The sequence below is a fragment of the Notolepis coatsorum genome (genome assembly GCF_963971535.1).
Source record: "Notolepis coatsorum genome assembly, chromosome: 5".
Classification (NCBI taxonomy): Eukaryota; Metazoa; Chordata; class Actinopteri; order Aulopiformes; family Paralepididae; genus Notolepis; species Notolepis coatsorum.
Window position 1 is genome coordinate 207,469,688 of NC_140169.1, and position 23,791 is coordinate 207,493,478.

General features: G+C 48.4%; 1 protein-coding gene across 1 annotated transcript in view; it reads right to left on the reverse strand.

Annotated features, from left to right (window-relative positions):
- LOC311228525 (fibronectin-like) overlaps positions 1-23,791 on the reverse strand; it is a 156,804-nt gene that overhangs the window by 11,585 nt on the left and 121,428 nt on the right. The window contains 6 exon segments of the mRNA XM_084314427.1: positions 3,480-3,605; positions 5,247-5,414; positions 6,776-6,914; positions 7,447-7,617; positions 9,816-10,908; positions 12,577-12,682. Coding sequence (XP_084170553.1) covers positions 3,480-3,605; positions 5,247-5,414; positions 6,776-6,914; positions 7,447-7,617; positions 9,816-10,908; positions 12,577-12,682 — 1,803 coding nt within the window.

Genomic DNA, 23,791 nt, shown 5'->3' on the forward strand with positions numbered 1-23,791 from the left:
AGGAGAGAGGCAGGGTGTGGTCTATATAAAGAACTGATGAGAGGCAGGGTGTGGTCTATATAAAGAACTGATGAGAGGCAGGGTGTGGTCTATATAAAGAACTGATGAGAGGCAGGGTGTGGTCTATATAAAGAACTGATGCAGGAGAGAGGCAGGGTGTGGTCTATATAAAGAACTGATGAGAGGCAGGGTGTGGTCTATATAAAGAACTGATGAGAGGCAGGGTGTGGTCTATATAAATAACTGATGAGAGGCAGGGTGTGGTCTATATAAAGAACTGATGAGAGGCAGGGTGTGGTCTATATAAAGAACTGATGAGAGGCAGGGTGTGGTCTATATAAAGAACTGATGCAGGAGAGAGGCAGGGTGTGGTCTATATAAAGAACTGATGAGAGGCAGGGTGTGGTCTATATAAAGAACTGATGCGAGGCAGGGTGTGGTCTATATAAAGAACTGATGAGAGGCAGGGTGTGGTCTATATAAAGAACTGATGCAGGAGAGAGGCAGGGTGTGGTCTATATAAAGAACTGATGAGAGGCAGGGTGTGGTCTATATAAAGAACTGATGAGAGGCAGGGTGTGGTCTATATAAAGAACTGATGCAGGAGAGAGGCATGGTGTGGTCTATATAAAGAACTGATGCAGGAGAGAGGCAGGGTGTGGTCTATATAAAGAACTGATGCAGGAGAGAGGCAGGGTGTGGTCTATATAAAGAACTGATGAGAGGCAGGGTGTGGTCTATATAAAGAACTGATGAGAGGCAGGGTGTGGTCTATATAAAGAACTGATGAGAGGCAGGGTGTGGTCTATATAAAGAACTGATGCAGGAGAGAGGCAGGGTGTGGTCTATATAAAGAACTGATGAGAGGCAGGGTGTGGTCTATATAAAGAACTGATGAGAGGCAGGGTGTGGTCTATATAAAGAACTGATGAGAGGCAGGGTGTGGTCTATATAAAGAACTGATGCAGGAGAGAGGCAGGGTGTGGTCTATATAAAGAACTGATGAGAGGCAGGGTGTGGTCTATATAAAGAACTGATGAGAGGCAGGGTGTGGTCTATATAAATAACTGATGAGAGGCAGGGTGTGGTCTATATAAAGAACTGATGAGAGGCAGGGTGTGGTCTATATAAAGAACTGATGAGAGGCAGGGTGTGGTCTATATAAAGAACTGATGCAGGAGAGAGGCAGGGTGTGGTCTATATAAAGAACTGATGAGAGGCAGGGTGTGGTCTATATAAAGAACTGATGCGAGGCAGGGTGTGGTCTATATAAAGAACTGATGAGAGGCAGGGTGTGGTCTATATAAAGAACTGATGAGAGGCAGGGTGTGGTCTATATAAATAACTGATGAGAGGCAGGGTGTGGTCTATATAAATAACTGATGAGAGGCAGGGTGTGGTCTATATAAAGAACTGATGAGAGGCAGGGTGTGGTCTATATAAAGAACTGATGAGAGGCAGGGTGTGGTCTATATAAAGAACTGATGAGAGGCAGGGTGTGGTCTATATAAAGAACTGATGAGAGGCAGGGTGTGGTCTATATAAAGAACTGATGAGAGGCAGGGTGTGGTCTATATAAAGAACTGATGCAGGAGAGAGGCAGGGTGTGGTCTATATAAAGAACTGATGAGAGGCAGGGTGTGGTCTATATAAAGAACTGATGAGAGGCAGGGTGTGGTCTATATAAAGAACTGATGAGAGGCAGGGTGTGGTCTATATAAAGAACTGATGAGAGGCAGGGTGTGGTCTATATAAAGAACTGATGAGAGGCAGGGTGTGGTCTATATAAAGAACTGATGAGAGGCAGGGTGTGGTCTATATAAAGAACTGATGAGAGGCAGGGTGTGGTCTATATAAAGAACTGATGAGAGGCAGGGTGTGGTCTATATAAAGAACTGATGAGAGGCAGGGTGTGGTCTATATAAAGAACTGATGAGAGGCAGGGTGTGGTCTATATAAAGAACTGATGCAGGAGAGAGGCAGGGTGTGGTCTATATAAAGAACTGATGAGAGGCAGGGTGTGGTCTATATAAAGAACTGATGCAGGAGAGAGGCAGGGTGTGGTCTATATAAAGAACTGATGAGAGGCAGGGTGTGGTCTATATAAAGAACTGATGCAGGAGAGAGGCAGGGTGTGGTCTATATAAAGAACTGATGCAGGAGAGAGGCAGGGTGTGGTCTATATAAAGAACTGATGAGAGGCAGGGTGTGGTCTATATAAAGAACTGATGCAGGAGAGAGGCAGGGTGTGGTCTATATAAAGAACTGATGCAGGAGAGAGGCAGGGTGTGGTCTATATAAAGAACTGATGAGAGGCAGGGTGTGGTCTATATAAAGAACTGATGAGAGGCAGGGTGTGGTCTATATAAAGAACTGATGAGAGGCAGGGTGTGGTCTATATAAAGAACTGATGAGAGGCAGGGTGTGGTCTATATAAAGAACTGATGAGAGGCAGGGTGTGGTCTATATAAAGAACTGATGCAGGAGAGAGGCAGGGTGTGGTCTATATAAAGAACTGATGAGAGGCAGGGTGTGGTCTATATAAAGAACTGATGCAGGAGAGAGGCAGGGTGTGGTCTATATAAAGAACTGATGAGAGGCAGGGTGTGGTCTATATAAAGAACTGATGAGAGGCAGGGTGTGGTCTATATAAAGAACTGATGAGAGGCAGGGTGTGGTCTATATAAAGAACTGATGAGAGGCAGGGTGTGGTCTATATAAAGAACTGATGAGAGGCAGGGTGTGGTCTATATAAAGAACTGATGAGAGGCAGGGTGTGGTCTATATAAAGAACTGATGAGAGGCAGGGTGTGGTCTATATAAAGAACTGATGCAGGAGAGAGGCAGGGTGTGGTCTATATAAAGAACTGATGAGAGGCAGGGTGTGGTCTATATAAAGAACTGATGCAGGAGAGAGGCAGGGTGTGGTCTATATAAAGAACTGATGCAGGAGAGAGGCAGGGTGTGGTCTATATAAAGAACTGATGAGAGGCAGGGTGTGGTCTATATAAAGAACTGATGCAGGAGAGAGGCAGGGTGTGGTCTATATAAAGAACTGATGCAGGAGAGAGGCAGGGTGTGGTCTATATAAAGAACTGATGAGAGGCAGGGTGTGGTCTATATAAAGAACTGATGAGAGGCAGGGTGTGGTCTATATAAAGAACTGATGAGAGGCAGGGTGTGGTCTATATAAAGAACTGATGAGAGGCAGGGTGTGGTCTATATAAAGAACTGATGCAGGAGAGAGGCAGGGTGTGGTCTATATAAAGAACTGATGAGAGGCAGGGTGTGGTCTATATAAAGAACTGATGCAGGAGAGAGGCAGGGTGTGGTCTATATAAAGAACTGATGAGAGGCAGGGTGTGGTCTATATAAAGAACTGATGAGAGGCAGGGTGTGGTCTATATAAATAACTGATGAGAGGCAGGGTGTGGTCTATATAAAGAACTGATGAGAGGCAGGATGTTGTCTCTACTCACGTGGTTCACATTTGAACTCTCCCTTGCCGTTGCCCAGGCAGGTGCAGCTCAGCATGTGGCCGTTCTCCGCCCGGCGGTCCCACTTCTCACCGATACGGTAGTTGTTACCGCTGTCGTGACACCACTCTGAACGAGGGAGGAGAGAAGGACAGAGGGAGGGAGAGAAGAGCCAGGGAGGGATGGAATGAGAAAGGTGGTTGGGAGGAGGAGAGGTGTTGAAATAACGATAAAATCTTCCAAATATACTACATATATATATATAAATACACGTTACTACATGAATACCAATTTTCAGTTTAAGTAAAGCTTTACAGGACAACAAAATACAGGCTGTCACATCTGGCATGTGTCCAGAGACATTCATTCCTATCCTGAACAACACAGTGATTCTGAATGTTTTGTAATGTCACGTCGTCTTGGAAACGGACCCAAGTTCCCAGGACCTCTCCTGCTGTGAAGAGAAAACGTTCTGTCGGCTCAAGAGTGGATCAGATTCATCTCACAGGTGTGCGCGGACACACACACACGCACACACACACACAGAGGTCATGTGATCATATCATATTGACCCATGACCTCTGCACTAACATGTGCTTGGTGGTCTGAGTTATTGGTATCGTCGTGTTAACCAATGGGACAATACAAATACCCAAGACTCAAGCACGCGAGTTAGCATAGCCTAGCTTAGCTTAGCTAGCTGATGCCCCCTGTTCCTGGTATGTTTGGTTTCACAAACATACTTAGGGGCTAGCATGGGCAGAGCACAGAACAATGCTATTTAGTTCTAAGAATATGCTAAAAGGTTATATAGACTTTACCATCATGAGACTGTACAATATGTCATTTAATTTTTTTTGTATGATGGTGTTTCTCATGAACAATTTAATTTAACTTTTTAATTTCAATAAGAGTGCCTTAGATCTTTCTTTTTCTATTATTATATTGTACTTTTTTTATATACTTAAAACAACTAACAATATAATTATATAATAAAAGTGTAAATCTTTTATTATTAGTTAAATTGATTATACATGGATTATTATTTATTTATTTACTTTATTATTGTGGGTACATATATTTAAATGCATAAAGAATAGTGCATTTAAGTGTAGATATGTGTATGTGTATGTATGTATATATGTATTGTGACTTACAAAGATCTATATTCACAATCACCGAGTAGTAGGGGGGTAGGATCCTACTCCTTTTCGGCCATGTTGAGTTAATATTGTTTATTTGTTTGAACTATTTTGGTTTGTTGTTGCTTTTTATTACAACTTTTTTTAATTGTTTATGTATTTAAATTTTTCACATGTTTGAAATAGAAATTTCATTCAAATTCAATAATAACATAACATAAATAATAACACTACTACAACCTGAATCACTTCCTTCAAAATACCGGTAACAATGATACGATTCAGCTCAGGCTTGAATTTAATAATATTATGGAATTTGGAAAAGCGCAGAAGTGCACAATTCATGATACCGTTCTCTCTTTATTTATTGGTCCATATTATGTAATTTACTGAAACTAGGCATCCGTTTCATCGGCTGTGTTGTCCATGCTAGTTCAAACTGCTACAGGTTGAAACACATAGAATCAGTCAAGTATTCTATGGTGTTGCGATGAGGCCAAGGAATCTATACACCTTTACAGAAGTAAATCACATAGAATTATCAAGAGTTCCAATTCTATGGCAGGATTTGGTTTTGGGGAGGGGGGGGGCGCAAAGCATGCTGGGATGGGGTTAATAAGCCACTCACTGGATGAATCACACCTAAAATGGCCGCTGCCCAGCCCGAGGCAGCGGCACCACAGTTTGAAGCCCGTCTCTGACATGCGCTCCCACTCTGCGCCCACCTCGTGGTGGGTCTGGGTGAAGGTGTCGTAACACACGTCCCGGTTGGTGGTGATGGGGATGTCACCTGGTACTGAGGGGAGGGGAGAAGACAACACACAGGTTAATTCCTTTCATTTCAAACTTTTATTTCAACCACGTGAGACACTGGGGTTTACCATCATTTACAGCGATGACGAGCTTACAAAGAAAGCAGATTCATACATATAGGCACAATAAATAAAATTAAAAATAAAAAAAAAATCAGCTAAGACGGTTACATAGATCATACTTTTAAATGCAGCAAAAGGAAGAACCTTCAGCTTCAGAGTCAGTCGGAGGGCATTCCAGGTGTTGGAAGCAGTTTTTCCTAGTTCAGAGCAAACTGGAGGAACCCTAAGAACCAACCAGTCATTTGAACATGTAGAATACTCTACATGAATAATCTACTATGCTAATATGACTATACTACTGTCGACTGTGCTGACAGCCCAAACCCACCCAATCTTTCGCCGTTGACTAAAGATGCACTTCTTCAACCATTATCTTAAAAAAAAGAATATATATATATATATCTAACTAACCTTACTGTCATGCACTTGTCCTAATATACTAACCTACACTGTAGCACTCAACACTTTGATGAACATTGTTACTCAGCTGATAGAGTTGTGCCCTTCCTGATGACTTGTCGTACAGAACTTGTAAGTTGCTTTGGATAAAAGCGTCAGCTAAATGACTAAATGTAAATGCAAATGTAATATGACTATACTACTGTCTACTGTGCTAATATGTCTATACTACTGTCTACTATGCTAATATGTCTATACTACTATGCTAATTTGTCGAAACAACCATCTACTATCTACTATGCTAATATGTCTATACTACTGTCTAATATCTACTATCTACTATGGCATGCTAATATGTCTATACTACTGTCTAATATCTACTATCTACTATGCTAATATGTCTATACTACTGTCTAATATCTACTATCTACTATGGCATGCTAATATGTCTATACTACTGTCTAATATCTACTATCTACTATGCTAATATGTCTATACTACTATTAACTCAAGTGAATTGAATTCAACTCATTACTGGTCAACCAAAACCTAACCCTAATTGACTATGAGGGGCGGCCTGACATCTGTATCATTTGTTATTTGATGTATTAGTAATAGTATTAAAACAGCTTGCTTCCACAATATTACAGAAGATGAATGTGTTGTTTCCTAAGAAATTCCACTTCCTGTCAGCTTCTGGTATTAAACACTACAACAGGAAATACACTGGGGCCAAAATAGAATGCTTATCTGAAGGTCTGTAACGGGAGGAACCTACAGACACTGTCAACAACACAACGTTCTGTTAGGCCACTTTGTTTACCTAAAGACGAGTCCAATGTCTTTACATAAGGTTGCATCAGTAATGTTTTAAGTAGTGTACCTGCGTTGCCCACGGTAACCAGCTCTTCCAGAACCTTCTCCCTGGCGTCGCCCCGCATGGCCTCCACTAAGACGTTGTAGGACGCTCCGGACGTCAGGCCTATCAGAGTGGCACTGGTGGACGTGCCAGGGAGACGCATCTACCGGCGGAGACAAGAGACATTAGAACTGTGTGTGTGTGCATGTGTGTGTGTGCCTTTGTGTGTGTGTTTGTGTGCGTGATTGTCTCTGTGATGTCTCCATGCATGTAAGTATATGTATGTATTTGCACAACACTAGTTTTTACGTGCACGTTTGGTTTACAATATGTGTGTACAGTCGTGTGTGTGTATGTGTGTGTGCCTGTGTGTGTGTGTGTCCTGTGTAGCTCAATGGGTAGAGTGCTAGGCACTGCGAGCAAGGCATTAAGAGGTGAGGGGTTTTATTCCCATAAATACAGTCATTGTAAAGTGCATTGTGTCCTAATACTAGAAAATGATTCATTAATGAATGAATGTATGTGTATACAAGCATGCATCTATACAACAATCCCTGGTTGTGTGTAAGGAAGTGTGTCCTCGTGTTTGTGTATATTCAATATTCATGCATCACTGTGTGTGTGTGTGTGTGTGTGTGTGTGTGTGTGTGTGTGTGTGTGTGTGTGTGTGTGTGTGTGTGTGTGTGTGTGTGTACCTGGAAGTCCTTCTCCTCCAGATGTGTGACAGGGTTACAGGTCACTACGTATTCAGAGCTGTGTGGGATTGGTTGCCAGGAGATGGTCGTTATGGTCTGTGCCTCCTGAGCAAACGTTGTGTCGTTGTCAGGGAAACCAAATGCCAGGCCTGGCAGAGGACCGTCACTCACCTGTAGGAGCAAACATACAAGGACAGGACAAGTGAGGATAGGAGAAAACATACAAGGACAGGACAAGTGAGGATAGGAGAAAACATACAAGGACAGGACAAGTGAGGATAGGAGAAAACATACAAGGACAGGACAAGTGAGGATAGGAGAAAACATACAAGGACATGACAAGTGAGGATAGGAGAAAACATACAAGGACAGGACAAGTGAGGATAGGAGAAAACATACAAGGACATGACAAGTGAGGATAGGAGAAAACATACAAGGACAGGACAAGTGAGGATAGGAGAAAACATACAAGGACATGACAAGTGAGGATAGGAGAAAACATACAAGGACAGGACAAGTGAGGATAGGAGAAAACATACAAGGACAGGACAAGTGAGGATAGGAGCAAACATACAAGGACAGGACAAGTGAGGATAGGAGAAAACATACAAGGACAGGACAAGTGAGGATAGGAGAAAACATACAAGGACATGACAAGTGAGGATAGGAGAAAACATACAAGGACATGACAAGTGAGGATAGGAGAAAACATACAAGGACAGGACAAGTGAGGATAGGAGAAAACATACAAGGACAGGACAAGTGAGGATAGGAGCAAACATACAAGGACTGGACAACGTCAGCTGAAACCTTATGTTGACAAAATGGCGTCGATCATAGTCAATGATTAGAAGTAGGTATGTTCTAATCCAATCTGAAAGATCGGTATCGAAGCTCATCACAGCATTATTTGATTAACTACTTCTATTAATTCTATTAATGGAATTGACTGATTTGTACTGTATTGGTCCGATTATAAGACGACCCTGATTATAAGATGACCACTGTTTTTAATATTTAGAAAAATACTTTTTTGAAGACCAAATCTTGTTTTTTCGCTACCTGTTGAAGCTGTTTTGCACACGGCACATTTTGCCACTGTTGTGTTCATATGGTTGTGTTGTGTTTACTTCCGCCTGAGCAACACCCCCCCGTTGATGAGGGAGGATGGTGGAACGTCGGTTCTGCTTAAATAGGTGTAAACGCGGGCTGGTTCGCCAGAAAGCACCACGGTTCAGAGGCTCCAGAACGGAGCCGGAGCTTGAACCGGAGCCCTGCCGGTGTGAAAGCGCCCACTGTGTGATGTCAGAGTACCTCCTTTTTTTTTTTTTACTAGACAGACTCTGATAGTACCTCCAAAGAGGTACCCGGACATCATTTATGGGGTACAACACATAGTAGCTTACTACAAAAACCTAGGGGTCCGCAAGGACGACTTCAAGCTGGAAATGGTAACAACAGATGAGGTACTCAAAAAACTGAGCGCCCTCCAACCTAACAAGGCCACTGGCCATGACAACATCCCCCTCCAAATTCCTCAGAGACTCAGCAGCCGCCATCACCCCAGTCATCACACACATAATAAACCTCTCCATAAAACAGGGATACGTCCCCAAGGACTTCAAAATAGCGAGGGTGACCCCTCTGCACAAAAAGGGCAGCAAATTAGACCCAGGCAACTACCGCCCTGTTTAAATCAGTTAAAACAGTTTAAATCATTGTTACTCCACGAGTGGTACTCACAGAGCGAGCCGTGTATTTCCGCCTGTAATGCCTGGACCAGGCAGCCAAATGCCTGGTGCGCATGCGCGGTGACACCAATGGCGGAAATACACGGCTCGCTCTGTGAGTACCACTCGTGGAGTAACAATGATTTAAACTGTTTATTAGCAACTCCGAGCTTCCAGACCCCACTGTAAAGCTGTGTTAAACCCATATTGTACGCTGGGTATCTTTGAAATTCATATATGATATATTTTTGACCCAGCCCGAGCCCCGCGATCACGCTTGGTACCTTATTTTGAAAGTGGTTGCGGTCTACCTGAGTGACTGCGGTAGAGCCCAGCACCGCAGTCACGAAAAGGGCTAGTATGTCATATATGTCCTGATGAATTGAAAATGGGGGACCCTGATGTAAACAAGACGAAAGTCTTTCTCTGGTCTGCATCCCCTTAACAATTGTGTGTATTGAGCTGTACTGTATTGTACCCATTCTGCAATCTGTTAATAAAGTTTTCAATCAATCAATCAAAACCGATTGGGGTAAGGCAGAGTGTGCAGCAGGGCGAAGACATCAACCACTTGGACAGCAAAACGACCACATGTTTTAGTTACTCTTTAACACCATGTGGCTCCCAGGCCTGACTCACCCGGACCAGTGGGACTCTGTTTCCATCCGGGCCTGCCACTGGGATGTAGACCAGAGGTTCTCTGACCGTGGGCCTCTGGCCCTCTCTGGGCCCGGTGTGAGGTCCGTTGAAGCCGTTATTGGGCCCCAGGCTCTGGTACTCTGTGTAGATGTGTTGACCCTGCTGGCCTGGTCGGCTCTGACCGCTGGACAACTGGACGTGGTTGTTGTCGAAACTCTGGGGAGGAGTGTTGTCGAAAGTCTGGGGAGGAGTGTTGTCGAAACTTTGGGGACGAGTGATGTCGAAAGTCTGGGGAGGAGTGTTGTCGTAAGTCTGGGGAGGAGTGTTGTCGAAACTTTGGGGACGAGTGATGTCGAAAGTCTGGGGAGGAGTGTTGCCGAAAGTCTGGGGAGGAGTGTTGTCGTAAGTCTGGGGAGGAGTGTTGTCAAAACTTTGGGGACGAGTGATGTCGAAAGTCTGGGGACGAGTGTTGCCGAAAGTCTGGGGAGGAGTGTTGTCGTAAGTCTGGGGAGGAGTGTTGTCAAAACTTTGGGGACGAGTGATGTCGAAAGTCTGGGGACGAGTGTTGCCGAAAGTCTGGGGAGGAGTGTTATCGTAAGTCTGGGGAGGAGTGTTGTCGTAAGTCTGGGGAGGAGTGTTGTCGTAAGTCTGGGGAGGAGTGATGTCGAAACTTTGGGGAGGAGTGTTGTCGAAACCGTGGGTTGAAGGCCTGTCGAAACCATGGGTTGAAGGCCTGTCAATACCGTGTGTTGAAGGCCTGTCCAAACCGTGTGTGGAAGGCCTGTCCAAACCGTGTGTTGAAGGCCTGTCCAAACCGTGTGTTGAAGGCCTGTCCAAACTGTGTGTTGAAGGCCTGTCCAAACCGTGTGTTGAAGGCCTGTCAATACCGTGTGTTGAAGGCCTGTCCAAACCGTGTGTTGAAGGCCTGTCCAAACCGTGTGTTGAAGGCCTGTCAATACCGTGTGTTGAAGGCCTGTCCAAACCGTGTGTTGAAGGCCTGTCAATACCATGTGTTGAAGGCCTATCAAAACCGTGGGTTGAAGGCCTGTCAAAGCCAGTGTTGTCGAAACTGTGAGGAGGAGTGTTGTCGAAACTGCGAAAAGAGATGGAGTGAGAGGGTAGAAGAGGAGAGGGGGTGGGGATAGATGGAGAGAGGGTAGGGTAGGAGAGGAGAGGGTGGGGATAGATGGAGAGAGGGTGGGAGAGGAGAGAGGGTGGGGATAGATGGAGAGAGTGGGTGGGAGAGGAGAGACAGGGTGGATGAGGAGAGAGGGGGTGGGAGAGGAGAGAGAGGGTGGGGATAGATGGAGATAGGGTAGAAGAGGAGAGAGGGTGGGGATAGATGGAGAGAGAGAGTGGGAGAGATAGGGAGTCATGAGAAAGAAAAAGAGAGTGAGAGAAGGGATGGGTGGGAAGAAGGAGGGGTACAAGGTTAACATTCACCAAATATCTGACAAATTTTGGTCTTAAGAAATTTTCGGGCCGATTTCGGGATTCACGAACGGTCCATTCTCCTGGATTCGGTCCTAACTAAGGATTTAGGATCGCTGAATAGCAGTCGTAAATTGACAGACTGGTGTGCGCTGTGGTCCGCTCACGACCGACTCTGTGGAGATGTCACGCTAAGATGTGTACTGTACGTACTGTACTACTATAGGGCAGCGCAGTATCTGTGATCTCCTAATAAAACAAGTCATTAGAATAATATAAGCCTACTGTTCATTCATTACGCATGTAGACTATACAGTACACATGTGTATGTGCGTGCGTGTGTGTGTGTGCGCTGAACAGGTGGCCAGGCAGGAGCGCGCAAGAAGATGGTATACATATGGAATATTAATACAGTCTATTCCACTATAGGTATATAGTGTGCTATGTGATGACAATACATTTGAATCAAATACAATTTTGATCCGTCGCAAAGCGCTTCCGCTACCTGTTGGATACGGGGCAATTACGAACCTTTATTTCCACACGGCCCTCGCATTATAATGAGCTGGACAGGCGTGTCTGTATGCAAATGAAGTAAACGGGAACACGCGTTCAAGTTTGTCAATAAGTGACGTATCTCATTCTGGGCATCGCAGCTGTGATCATTTTGGCGAGTTAAGACAGCCTCTCCACGCGTTGGTGAATCCGGGTGTAATTGTAGTCGACTTTCTCTTATGACCTTCCAAGGTGGTTGTCGTAAGAGAAATTGTTGTCACAATGTTGGTGAATGAGACCCATTGTCTTTTTTTTTTTTTCACTTTTTCTCCTTATTTTTCTCCCATCCCAATTCCGTGTATCCAATTCTTCCCTCCTCTGTCTTGAACGTTGCCTCCCACAGGTCGGTTGTAGTGAGGATAGAAGCCTTGCATCACGTGTCCCCTCCGGTACACGAGGAGGCAGCCTGTCGCATCTTTTCACCAGACAGCTCGATCTCTCAGTGGCGACGAGTAACGCGTGGGAGGCTCACGCTGCCCCTGTTGCTTCCGTCGCACCGGCTTCACCCAACCGACCTGTAGGAGTCGCTGTCCACAACGTCCAATCCCCACCCACCGGCTTTCCCACCCTCTAACACTGCCAATTGTGTTAGTATGACGGCCGACCAAGCCGGTAGCAACGCCGAGAGCTGGGCTCGATACCAGCATATCCTGTGTTAGTGGCGAGCGCCTTGCACCCATTGTCTTTCTTATTGTCAAACTGTATGTTTGTAAGAGAAAACCTGAAAAATTAAAAAATTCAAGAAATCAATGACAAAAAAATGTTGTGCTCTTACGTCTTGTCAAAGGGCTCTGGAACATCCAGGATGTCAGTTCTGGGTCTGTTGGGGACAGGAAGCTGTGGCAGTTCAGGCGCCAAAAGATGAGGTTGTAGCGCTGGCTCTGATTGGAGGAGAGAGAGAAGTGGGCGGGGTTTTAGAAAGCTAAGCTGGCAGTAGAGCAGAGTAAGTAAGTAAGCCAAGTCGGAGCCATGGGACAATGAAGGTATTAATATAACTATGAGACAATGAAGGTATTAATATAACTATGAGACAATGAAGGTATTAAAGGAACACACCAACATTTTGGGAAATTAGCTTAGGCACGTTAGCCTAGCTTAGCACAATGAATGGAAGCGGACAGCGCCGGTTAGCCTAGGCATTGTCCAACTAACACCTCTCCCGAAGGCTAACTGGCACTGTCCGCTTCCAGACGATAAGCTAAGGCATACAAAAAAATATTGTTTGGTTCCTGTTGGTTGTCAGTTAAGGCCATGAGTAGGTAGGGAATTTATTTTATTTTTTATTGTATCTCTTCCCACGGCGACTATGGATAGGGAATTTCTTTATTTAATTAAAATGTTCACGACAACATGGATGCATGTACTCTGCCAGCATGTTTAATATCCATAATACTAAAGGTTTGACTAAGATTTGTATGAAATTTTATTGTAAAAAAAAAAGATTTTTTTTTCATATATTCTTTTTTGAACTCATAAAATAAATTGGGTCGCACCTAAATTGGCAGGGTCGGTCGGCAACCGGAACCAAACCATTATTTTTGTTAGGCCTAATTTCCCAAAATGTTGGCGTGTTCCTTTAATGTAACTATGAGACAATGGAGGTTAGCAATATTGCTCCCCAACAGGGACGAGAAATGGTAACTCTGACCAAATCAATGTGGACTCACTGGGTTATGAGAAACAGAAATATCAAAACATTATCAAGTCGAACCAATCAATATAATTTGTGATCATTGTTGGCCCATAAAAATAGATCTAAGATCAGATTTATAATTCAGTTCTACCAGTGTGATCAGCGTGAGAGAGCTGTATTATGTCTCTCCCTAGTTTGGAACAGGCAGTTACAGAGCGACTGCAGTTACAGCAGACAGCCAGCAGGGCGCAGCAGAGTTCTATAGCTGACTTACATTTCAATGTTATTCTACAATAAGTCTTTGCAGATGAAAAAGCAAAGCTTTAGGTCAAAGCTTTGTTGAGAGAGAGAGAGAAGCAGTCAGGCTGACATGTAGTCACCATGACAACAACTTAACATCACATTCGGACGGGTCCTTCAGTGACAGACTGACATGTAGAGTTACCTCCACCACCTTGGTATTTTGTCGGGCCATGACAACTACTTGACATCACATTCAGTAAAAACCTTTAACTTATGGAAACCATTTTGATACATTCATTCATATAATCATTCAGTCAAGGTATTAGATGCTTCCATGTTCTGGATGAATGTGTAACGTGGCAAGTTTTCATCCATGATTTGATCAAGAAAGGGTAGTGTGACTCGTGTGTAGGTGTCTCCTCGCCAGTACCATCTGATCTCAAGTTTAAACAGGGACACCATTCCCTCTCCTCCCAACGGCCTCCTGGTTACACTCTCGTGCCCAGCCTGGTGACTTTGGTCTTACATAGATGACTAGGAGGGTTCGGTACCACGGGCCCAGCTTTTTAAAGTGAAAGGTGTGAGCGACACATCCACTGACCTATAGGGAGCGTAAATAAGGCACTGAGTGGATATTGGTGTGTGGGAGGGGCTTCCTCCATTAGTCATGCCTCAATAGGGAGGTGTAGTGGGAGGGGCTTCCTCCATTAGTCCCTCCTCCATGCCTCAATAGGGAGGTGTAGTGGGAGGGACTTCCTCCATTAGTCATGCCTCTATAGGGAGGTGTAGTGGGAGGGACTTCCTCCATTAGTCACGCCTCAATAGGGAGGTGTAGTGGGAGGGACTTCCTCCATTAGTCACGCCTCAATAGGGAGGTGTAGTGGGAGGGGCTTCCTCCATTAGCCTCAATAGGGAGGTGTAGTGGGAGGGACTTCCTCCATTAGTCACGCCTCTATAGGGAGGTGTAGTGGGAGGGACTTCCTCCATTAGTCACGCCTCTATAGGGAGGTGTAGTGGGAGGGACTTCCTCCATTAGTCACGCCTCTATAGGGAGGTGTAGTGGGAGGGACTTCCTCCATTAGTCACGCCTCAACAGGGAGGTGTAGTGGGAGGGACTTCCTCCATTAGTCACGCCTCTATAGGGAGGTGTAGTGGGAGGGACTTCCTCCATTAGTCACGCCTCTATAGGGAGGTGTAGTGGGAGGGACTTCCTCCATTAGTCACGCCTCAATAGGGAGGTGTAGTGGGAGGGACTTCCTCCATTAGTCACGCCTCTATAGGGAGGTGTAGTGGGAGGGGCTTCCTCCATTAGTCACGCCTCAATAGGGAGGTGTAGTGGGAGGGACTTCCTCCATTAGTCACGCCTCAATAGGGAGGTGTAGTGGGAGGGACCTCCTCCATTAGTCACGCCTCTATAGGGAGGTGTAGTGGGAGGGACTTCCTCCATTAGTCACGCCTCTATAGGGAGGTGTAGTGGGAGGGACTTCCTCCATTAGTCACGCCTCAACAGGGAGGTGTAGTGGGAGGGACTTCCTCCATTAGTCACGCCTCTATAGGGAGGTGTAGTGGGAGGGGCTTCCTCCATTAGTCATGCCTCTATAGGGAGGTGTAGTGGGAGGGGCTTCCTCCATTAGTCACGCCTCAATAGGGAGGTGTAGTGGGAGGGACTTCCTCCATTAGTCACGCCTCAATAGGGAGGTGTAGTGGGAGGGGCTTCCTCCATTAGTCATGCCTCAATAGGGAGGTGTAGTGGGAGGGACTTCCTCCATTAGTCATGCCTCAATAGGGAGGTGTAGTGGGAGGGGCTTCCTCCATTAGTCACGCCTCTATAGGGAGGTGTAGTGGGAGGGACTTCCTCCATTAGTCATGCCTCAATAGGGAGGTGTAGTGGGAGGGACTTCCTCCATTAGTCACGCCTCAATAGGGAGGTGTAGTGGGAGGGACTTCCTCCATTAGTCACGCCTCAATAGGGAGGTGTAGTGGGAGGGACTTCCTCCATTAGTCACGCCTCAATAGGGAGGTGTAGTGGGAGGGACTTCCTCCATTAGCCTCAATAGGGAGGTGTAGTGGGAGGGACTTCCTCCATTAGTCACGCCTCAATAGGGAGGTGTAGTGGGAGGGGCTTCCTCCATTAGTCACGCCTCTATAGGGAGGTGTAGTGGGAGGGACTTCCTCCATTAGTCACGCCTCAATAGGGAGGTGTAGTGGGAGGGGCTTCCTCCATTAGTCACGCCTCTATAGGGAGGTGTAGTGGGAGGGACTTCCTCCATTAGTCACGCCTCTATAGGGAGGTGTAGTGGGAGGGACTTCCTCCATTAGTCACGCCTCAATAGGGAGGTGTAGTGGGAGGGACTTCCTCCATTAGTCACGCCTCAATAGGGAGGTGTAGTGGGAGGGGCTTCCTCCATTAGTCATGCCTCAATAGGGAGGTGTAGTGGGAGGGGCTTCCTCCATTAGTCACGCCTCTATAGGGAGGTGTAGTGGGAGGGGCTTCCTCCATTAGTCACGCCTCAATAGGGAGGTGTAGTGGGAGGGGCTTCCTCCATTAGTCACGCCTCTATAGGGAGGTGTAGTGGGAGGGACTTCCTCCATTAGTCACGCCTCTATAGGGAGGTGTAGTGGGAGGGACTTCCTCCATTAGTCGCCTCAATAGGGAGGTGTAGTGGGAGGGACTTCCTCCATTAGTCACGCCTCTATAGGGAGGTGTAGTGGGAGGGACTTCCTCCATTAGTCACGCCTCTATAGGGAGGTGTAGTGGGAGGGGCTTCCTCCATTAGTCACGCCTCAATAGGGAGGTGTAGTGGGAGGGACTTCCTCCATTAGTCATGCCTCTATAGGGAGGTGTAGTGGGAGGGACTTCCTCCATTAGTCACGCCTCTATAGGGAGGTGTAGTGGGAGGGGCTTCCTCCATTAGTCACGCCTCAATAGGGAGGTGTAGTGGGAGGGACTTCCTCCATTAGTCACGCCTCTATAGGGAGGTGTAGTGGGAGGGGCTTCCTCCATTAGTCACGCCTCAATAGGGAGGTGTAGTGGGAGGGACTTCCTCCATTAGTCACGCCTCTATAGGGAGGTGTAGTGGGAGGGACTTCCTCCATTAGTCACGCCTCAATAGGGAGGTGTAGTGGGAGGGACTTCCTCCATTAGTCACGCCTCAATAGGGAGGTGTAGTGGGAGGGACTTCCTCCATTAGTCACGCCTCAATAGGGAGGTGTAGTGGGAGGGGCTTCCTCCATTAGTCACGCCTCAATAGGGAGGTGTAGTGGGAGGGACTTCCTCCATTAGTCAGCCTCAATAGGGAGGTGTAGTGGGAGGGACTTCCTCCATTAGTCACGCCTCTATAGGGAGGTGTAGTGGGAGGGACTTCCTCCATTAGTCACGCCTCTATAGGGAGGTGTAGTGGGAGGGACTTCCTCCATTAGTCACGCCTCTATAGGGAGGTGTAGTGGGAGGGACTTCCTCCATTAGTCACGCCTCTATAGGGAGGTGTAGTGGGAGGGACTTCCTCCATTAGTCACGCCTCAATAGGGAGGTGTAGTGGGAGGGGCTTCCTCCATTAGTCACGCCTCTATAGGGAGGTGTAGTGGGAGGGACTTCCTCCATTAGTCAGCCTCTATAGGGAGGTGTAGTGGGAGGGACTTCCTCCATTAGTCAGCCTCAATAGGGAGGTGTAGTGGGAGGGGCTTCCTCCATTAGTCATGCCTCTATAGGGAGGTGTAGTGGGAGGGACTTCCTCCATTAGTGCCTCTATAGGGAGGTGTAGTGGGAGGGACTTCCTCCATTAGTCACCTCTATAGGGAGGTGTAGTGGGAGGGACTTCCTCCATTAGTCACGCCTCAATAGGGAGGTGTAGTGGGAGGGACTTCCTCCATTAGTCACGCCTCTATAGGGAGGTGTAGTGGGAGGGACTTCCTCCATTAGTCACGCCTCTATAGGGAGGTGTAGTGGGAGGGACTTCCTCCATTAGTCACGCCTCTATAGGGAGGTGTAGTGGGAGGGACTTCCTCCATTAGTCACGCCTCTATAGGGAGGTGTAGTGGGAGGGGCTTCCTCCATTAGTCCTGCCTCTATAGGGAGGTGTAGTGGGAGGGACTTCCTCCATTAGTCAGCCTCAATAGGGAGGTGTAGTGGGAGGGACTTCCTCCATTAGTCACGCCTCAATAGGGAGGTGTAGTGGGAGGGACTTCCTCCATTAGTCACGCCTCTATAGGGAGGTGTAGTGGGAGGGACTTCCTCCATTAGTCACGCCTCTATAGGGAGGTGTAGTGGGAGGGACCTCCTCCATTAGTCACGCCTCTATAGGGAGGTGTAGTGGGAGGGACTTCCTCCATTAGTCACATCTCTATAGGGAGGTGTAGTGGGAGGGACTTCCTCCATTAGTCACGCCTCAACAGGGAGGTGTAGTGGGAGGGACTTCCTCCATTAGTCACGCCTCAATAGGGAGGTGTAGTGGGAGGGACTTCCTCCATTAGTCAGCCTCTATAGGGAGGTGTAGTGGGAGGGACTTCCTCCATTAGTCACGCCTCAATAGGGAGGTGTAGTGGGAGGGACTTCCTCCATTAGTCAGCCTCAATAGGGAGGTGTAGTGGGAGGGGCTTCCTCCATTAGTCACGCCTCAATAGGGAGGTGTAGTGGGAGGGACTTCCTCCATTAGTCAGCCTCAATAGGGAGGTGTAGTGGGAGGGGCTTCCTCCATTAGTCACGCCTCAATAGGGAGGTGTAGTGGGAGGGACTTCCTCCATTAGTCACGCCTCTATAGGGAGGTGTAGTGGGAGGGACTTCCTCCATTAGTCCTGCCTCAATAGGGAGGTCTAGTGGGAGGGACTTCCTCCATTAGTCACGCCTCTATAGGGAGGTGTAGTGGGAGGGACTTCCTCCATTAGTCACGCCTCAATAGGGAGGTGTAGTGGGAGGGACTTCCTCCATTAGTCACGCCTCAATAGGGAGGTCTAGTGGGAGGGACTTCCTCCATTAGTCACGCCTCAATAGGGAGGTGTAGTGGGAGGGACTTCCTCCATTAGCCTCAATAGGGAGGTGTAGTGGGAGGGGCTTCCTCCATTAGTCACGCCTCAATAGGGAGGTGTAGTGGGAGGGACTTCCTCCATTAGCCTCAATAGGGAGGTGTAGTGGGAGGGGCTTCCTCCATTAGTCACGCCTCAATAGGGAGGTCTAGTGGGAGGGACTTCCTCCATTAGTCACGCCTCTATAGGGAGGTGTAGTGGGAGGGACTTCCTCCATTAGTCACGCCTCAATAGGGAGGTGTAGTGGGAGGGACTTCCTCCATTAGTCACGCCTCAATAGGGAGGTGTAGTGGGAGGGACTTCCTCCATTAGTCACGCCTCTATAGGGAGGTGTAGTGGGAGGGACTTCCTCCATTAGTCACGCCTCTATAGGGAGGTGTAGTGGGAGGGGCTTCCTCCATTAGTCACGCCTCAATAGGGAGGTGTAGTGGGAGGGACTTCCTCCATTAGTCACGCCTCAATAGGGAGGTGTAGTGGGAGGGACTTCCTCCATTAGTCATGCCTCTATAGGGAGGTGTAGTGGGAGGGACTTCCTCCATTAGTCATGCCTCTATAGGGAGGTGTAGTGGGAGGGACTTCCTCCATTAGTCATGCCTCTATAGGGAGGTGTAGTGGGAGGGGCTTCCTCCATTAGTCATGCCTCAATAGGGAGGTGTAGTGGGAGGGACTTCCTCCATTAGTCACGCCTCTATAGGGAGGTGTAGTGGGAGGGACTTCCTCCATTAGTCACGCCTCTATAGGGAGGTGTAGTGGGAGGGACTTCCTCCATTAGTCATGCCTCTATAGGGAGGTGTAGTGGGAGGGGCTTCCTCCATTAGTCATGCCTCAATAGGGAGGTGTAGTGGGAGGGACTTCCTCCATTAGTCACGCCTCTATAGGGAGGTGTAGTGGGAGGGACTTCCTCCATTAGTCACGCCTCTATAGGGAGGTGTAGTGGGAGGGACTTCCTCCATTAGTCATGCCTCAATAGGGAGGTGTAGTGGGAGGGGCTTCCTCCATTAGTCACGCCTCTATAGGGAGGTGTAGTGGGAGGGACTTCCTCCATTAGTCACGCCTCTATAGGGAGGTGTAGTGGGAGGGACTTCCTCCATTAGTCACGCCTCTATAGGGAGGTGTAGTGGGAGGGGCTTCCTCCATTAGTCATGCCTCAATAGGGAGGTGTAGTGGGAGGGGCTTCCTCCATTAGTCACGCCTCTATAGGGAGGTGTAGTGGGAGGGACTTCCTCCATTAGTCACGCCTCTATAGGGAGGTGTAGTGGGAGGGACTTCCTCCATTAGTCACGCCTCTATAGGGAGGTGTAGTGGGAGGGACTTCCTCCATTAGTCAGCCTCAATAGGGAGGTGTAGTGGGAGGGACTTCCTCCATTAGTCACGCCTCAATAGGGAGGTGTAGTGGGAGGGACTTCCTCCATTAGTCACGCCTCTATAGGGAGGTGTAGTGGGAGGGACTTCCTCCATTAGTCACGCCTCTATAGGGAGGTGTAGTGGGAGGGACTTCCTCCATTAGTCACGCCTCAATAGGGAGGTGTAGTGGGAGGGGCTTCCTCCATTAGTCATGCCTCTATAGGGAGGTGTAGTGGGAGGGACTTCCTCCATTAGTGCCTCAATAGGGAGGTGTAGTGGGAGGGACTTCCTCCATTAGTCACGCCTCTATAGGGAGGTGTAGTGGGAGGGGCTTCCTCCATTAGTCACGCCTCAATAGGGAGGTGTAGTGGGAGGGACTTCCTCCATTAGTCACGCCTCAATAGGGAGGTGTAGTGGGAGGGGCTTCCTCCATTAGTCACGCCTCTATAGGGAGGTGTAGTGGGAGGGACTTCCTCCATTAGTCACGCCTCAATAGGGAGGTGTAGTGGGAGGGACTTCCTCCATTAGTCACGCCTCAATAGGGAGGTGTAGTGGGAGGGACTTCCTCCATTAGTCACGCCTCAATAGGGAGGTGTAGTGGGAGGGACTTCCTCCATTAGTCACGCCTCTATAGGGAGGTGTAGTGGGAGGGACTTCCTCCATTAGTCACGCCTCAATAGGGAGGTGTAGTGGGAGGGACTTCCTCCATTAGTCACGCCTCTATAGGGAGGTGTAGTGGGAGGGGCTTCCTCCATTAGTCACGCCTCAATAGGGAGGTGTAGTGGGAGGGGCTTCCTCCATTAGTCACGCCTCAATAGGGAGGTGTAGTGGGAGGGACTTCCTCCATTAGTCACGCCTCTATAGGGAGGTGTAGTGGGAGGGGCTTCCTCCATTAGTCATGCCTCTATAGGGAGGTGTAGTGGGAGGGGCTTCCTCCATTAGTCATGCCTCTATAGGGAGGTGTAGTGGGAGGGGCTTCCTCCATTAGTCACGCCTCAATAGGGAGGTGTAGTGGGAGGGACTTCCTCCATTAGTCACGCCTCAATAGGGAGGTGTAGTGGGAGGGACTTCCTCCATTAGTCACGCCTCAATAGGGAGGTGTAGTGGGAGGGGCTTCCTCCATTAGTCACGCCTCAATAGGGAGGTGTAGTGGGAGGGACTTCCTCCATTAGTCACGCCTCAATAGGGAGGTGTAGTGGGAGGGACTTCCTCCATTAGTCACGCCTCAATAGGGAGGTGTAGTGGGAGGGACTTCCTCCATTAGTCACGCCTCAATAGGGAGGTGTAGTGGGAGGGGCTTCCTCCATTAGTCACGCCTCTATAGGGAGGTGTAGTGGGAGGGACTTCCTCCATTAGTCATGCCTCTATAGGGAGGTGTAGTGGGAGGGACTTCCTCCATTAGTCATGCCTCAATAGGGAGGTGTAGTGGGAGGGGCTTCCTCCATTAGTCACGCCTCAATAGGGAGGTGTAGTGGGAGGGGCTTCCTCCATTAGTCACGCCTCAATAGGGAGGTGTAGTGGGAGGGGCTTCCTCCATTAGTCACGCCTCAATAGGGAGGTGTAGTGGGAGGGACTTCCTCCATTAGTCACGCCTCAATAGGGAGGTGTAGTGGGAGGGACTTCCTCCATTAGTCACGCCTCTATAGGGAGGTGTAGTGGGAGGGACTTCCTCCATTAGTCATGCCTCTATAGGGAGGTGTAGTGGGAGGGGCTTCCTCCATTAGTCATGCCTCTATAGGGAGGTGTAGTGGGAGGGGCTTCCTCCATTAGTCATGCCTCTATAGGGAGGTGTAGTGGGAGGGACTTCCTCCATTAGTCATGCCTCTATAGGGAGGTGTAGTGGGAGGGACTTCCTCCATTAGTCACGCCTCAATAGGGAGGTGTAGTGGGAGGGGCTTCCTCCATTAGTCACGCCTCAATAGGGAGGTGTAGTGGGAGGGGCTTCCTCCATTAGTCACGCCTCTATAGGGAGGTGTAGTGGGAGGGGCTTCCTCCATTAGTCACGCCTCAATAGGGAGGTGTAGTGGGAGGGGCTTCCTCCATTAGTCACGCCTCAATAGGGAGGTGTAGTGGGAGGGACTTCCTCCATTAGTCACGCCTCTATAGGGAGGTGTAGTGGGAGGGGCTTCCTCCATTAGTCCTGCCTCTATAGGGAGGTGTAGTGGGAGGGACTTCCTCCATTAGTCACGCCTCTATAGGGAGGTGTAGTGGGAGGGACTTCCTCCATTAGTCACGCCTCTATAGGGAGGTGTAGTGGGAGGGACTTCCTCCATTAGTCACGCCTCTATAGGGAGGTGTAGTGGGAGGGACTTCCTCCATTAGTCATGCCTCAACAGGGAGGTGTAGTGGGAGGGACTTCCTCCATTAGTCACGCCTCTATAGGGAGGTGTAGTGGGAGGGGCTTCCTCCATTAGTCACGCCTCAATAGGGAGGTGTAGTGGGAGGGACTTCCTCCATTAGTCCTGCCTCTATAGGGAGGTGTAGTGGGAGGGGCTTCCTCCATTAGTGCCTCAATAGGGAGGTGTAGTGGGAGGGACTTCCTCCATTAGTCACGCCTCAATAGGGAGGTGTAGTGGGAGGGGCTTCCTCCATTAGTCACGCCTCAATAGGGAGGTGTAGTGGGAGGGACTTCCTCCATTAGTCACGCCTCTATAGGGAGGTGTAGTGGGAGGGACTTCCTCCATTAGTCACGCCTCTATAGGGAGGTGTAGTGGGAGGGACTTCCTCCATTAGTCACGCCTCTATAGGGAGGTGTAGTGGGAGGGACTTCCTCCATTAGTCATGCCTCTATAGGGAGGTGTAGTGGGAGGGACTTCCTCCATTAGTCACGCCTCAATAGGGAGGTGTAGTGGGAGGGACTTCCTCCATTAGTCACGCCTCTATAGGGAGGTGTAGTGGGAGGGACTTCCTCCATTAGCCTCAATAGGGAGGTGTAGTGGGAGGGACTTCCTCCATTAGTCACGCCTCAATAGGGAGGTGTAGTGGGAGGGACTTCCTCCATTAGCCTCAATAGGGAGGTGTAGTGGGAGGGACTTCCTCCATTAGCCTCAATAGGGAGGTGTAGTGGGAGGGACTTCCTCCATTAGCCTCAATAGGGAGGTGTAGTGGGAGGGACTTCCTCCATTAGTCACGCCTCAATAGGGAGGTGTAGTGGGAGGGACTTCCTCCATTAGTCACGCCTCTATAGGGAGGTGTAGTGGGAGGGACTTCCTCCATTAGCCTCTATAGGGAGGTGTAGTGGGAGGGGCTTCCTCCATTAGTCACGCCTCAATAGGGAGGTGTAGTGGGAGGGACTTCCTCCATTAGTCACGCCTCAATAGGGAGGTGTAGTGGGAGGGACTTCCTCCATTAGTCACGCCTCTATAGGGAGGTGTAGTGGGAGGGACTTCCTCCATTAGTCACGCCTCAATAGGGAGGTGTAGTGGGAGGGACTTCCTCCATTAGCCTCTATAGGGAGGTGTAGTGGGAGGGACTTCCTCCATTAGTCACGCCTCTATAGGGAGGTGTAGTGGGAGGGACTTCCTCCATTAGTCACGCCTCTATAGGGAGGTGTAGTGGGAGGGACTTCCTCCATTAGTCACGCCTCTATAGGGAGGTGTAGTGGGAGGGACTTCCTCCATTAGTCACGCCTCTATAGGGAGGTGTAGTGGGAGGGACTTCCTCCATTAGTCACGCCTCTATAGGGAGGTGTAGTGGGAGGGACTTCCTCCATTAGTCACGCCTCAATAGGGAGGTGTAGTGGGAGGGACTT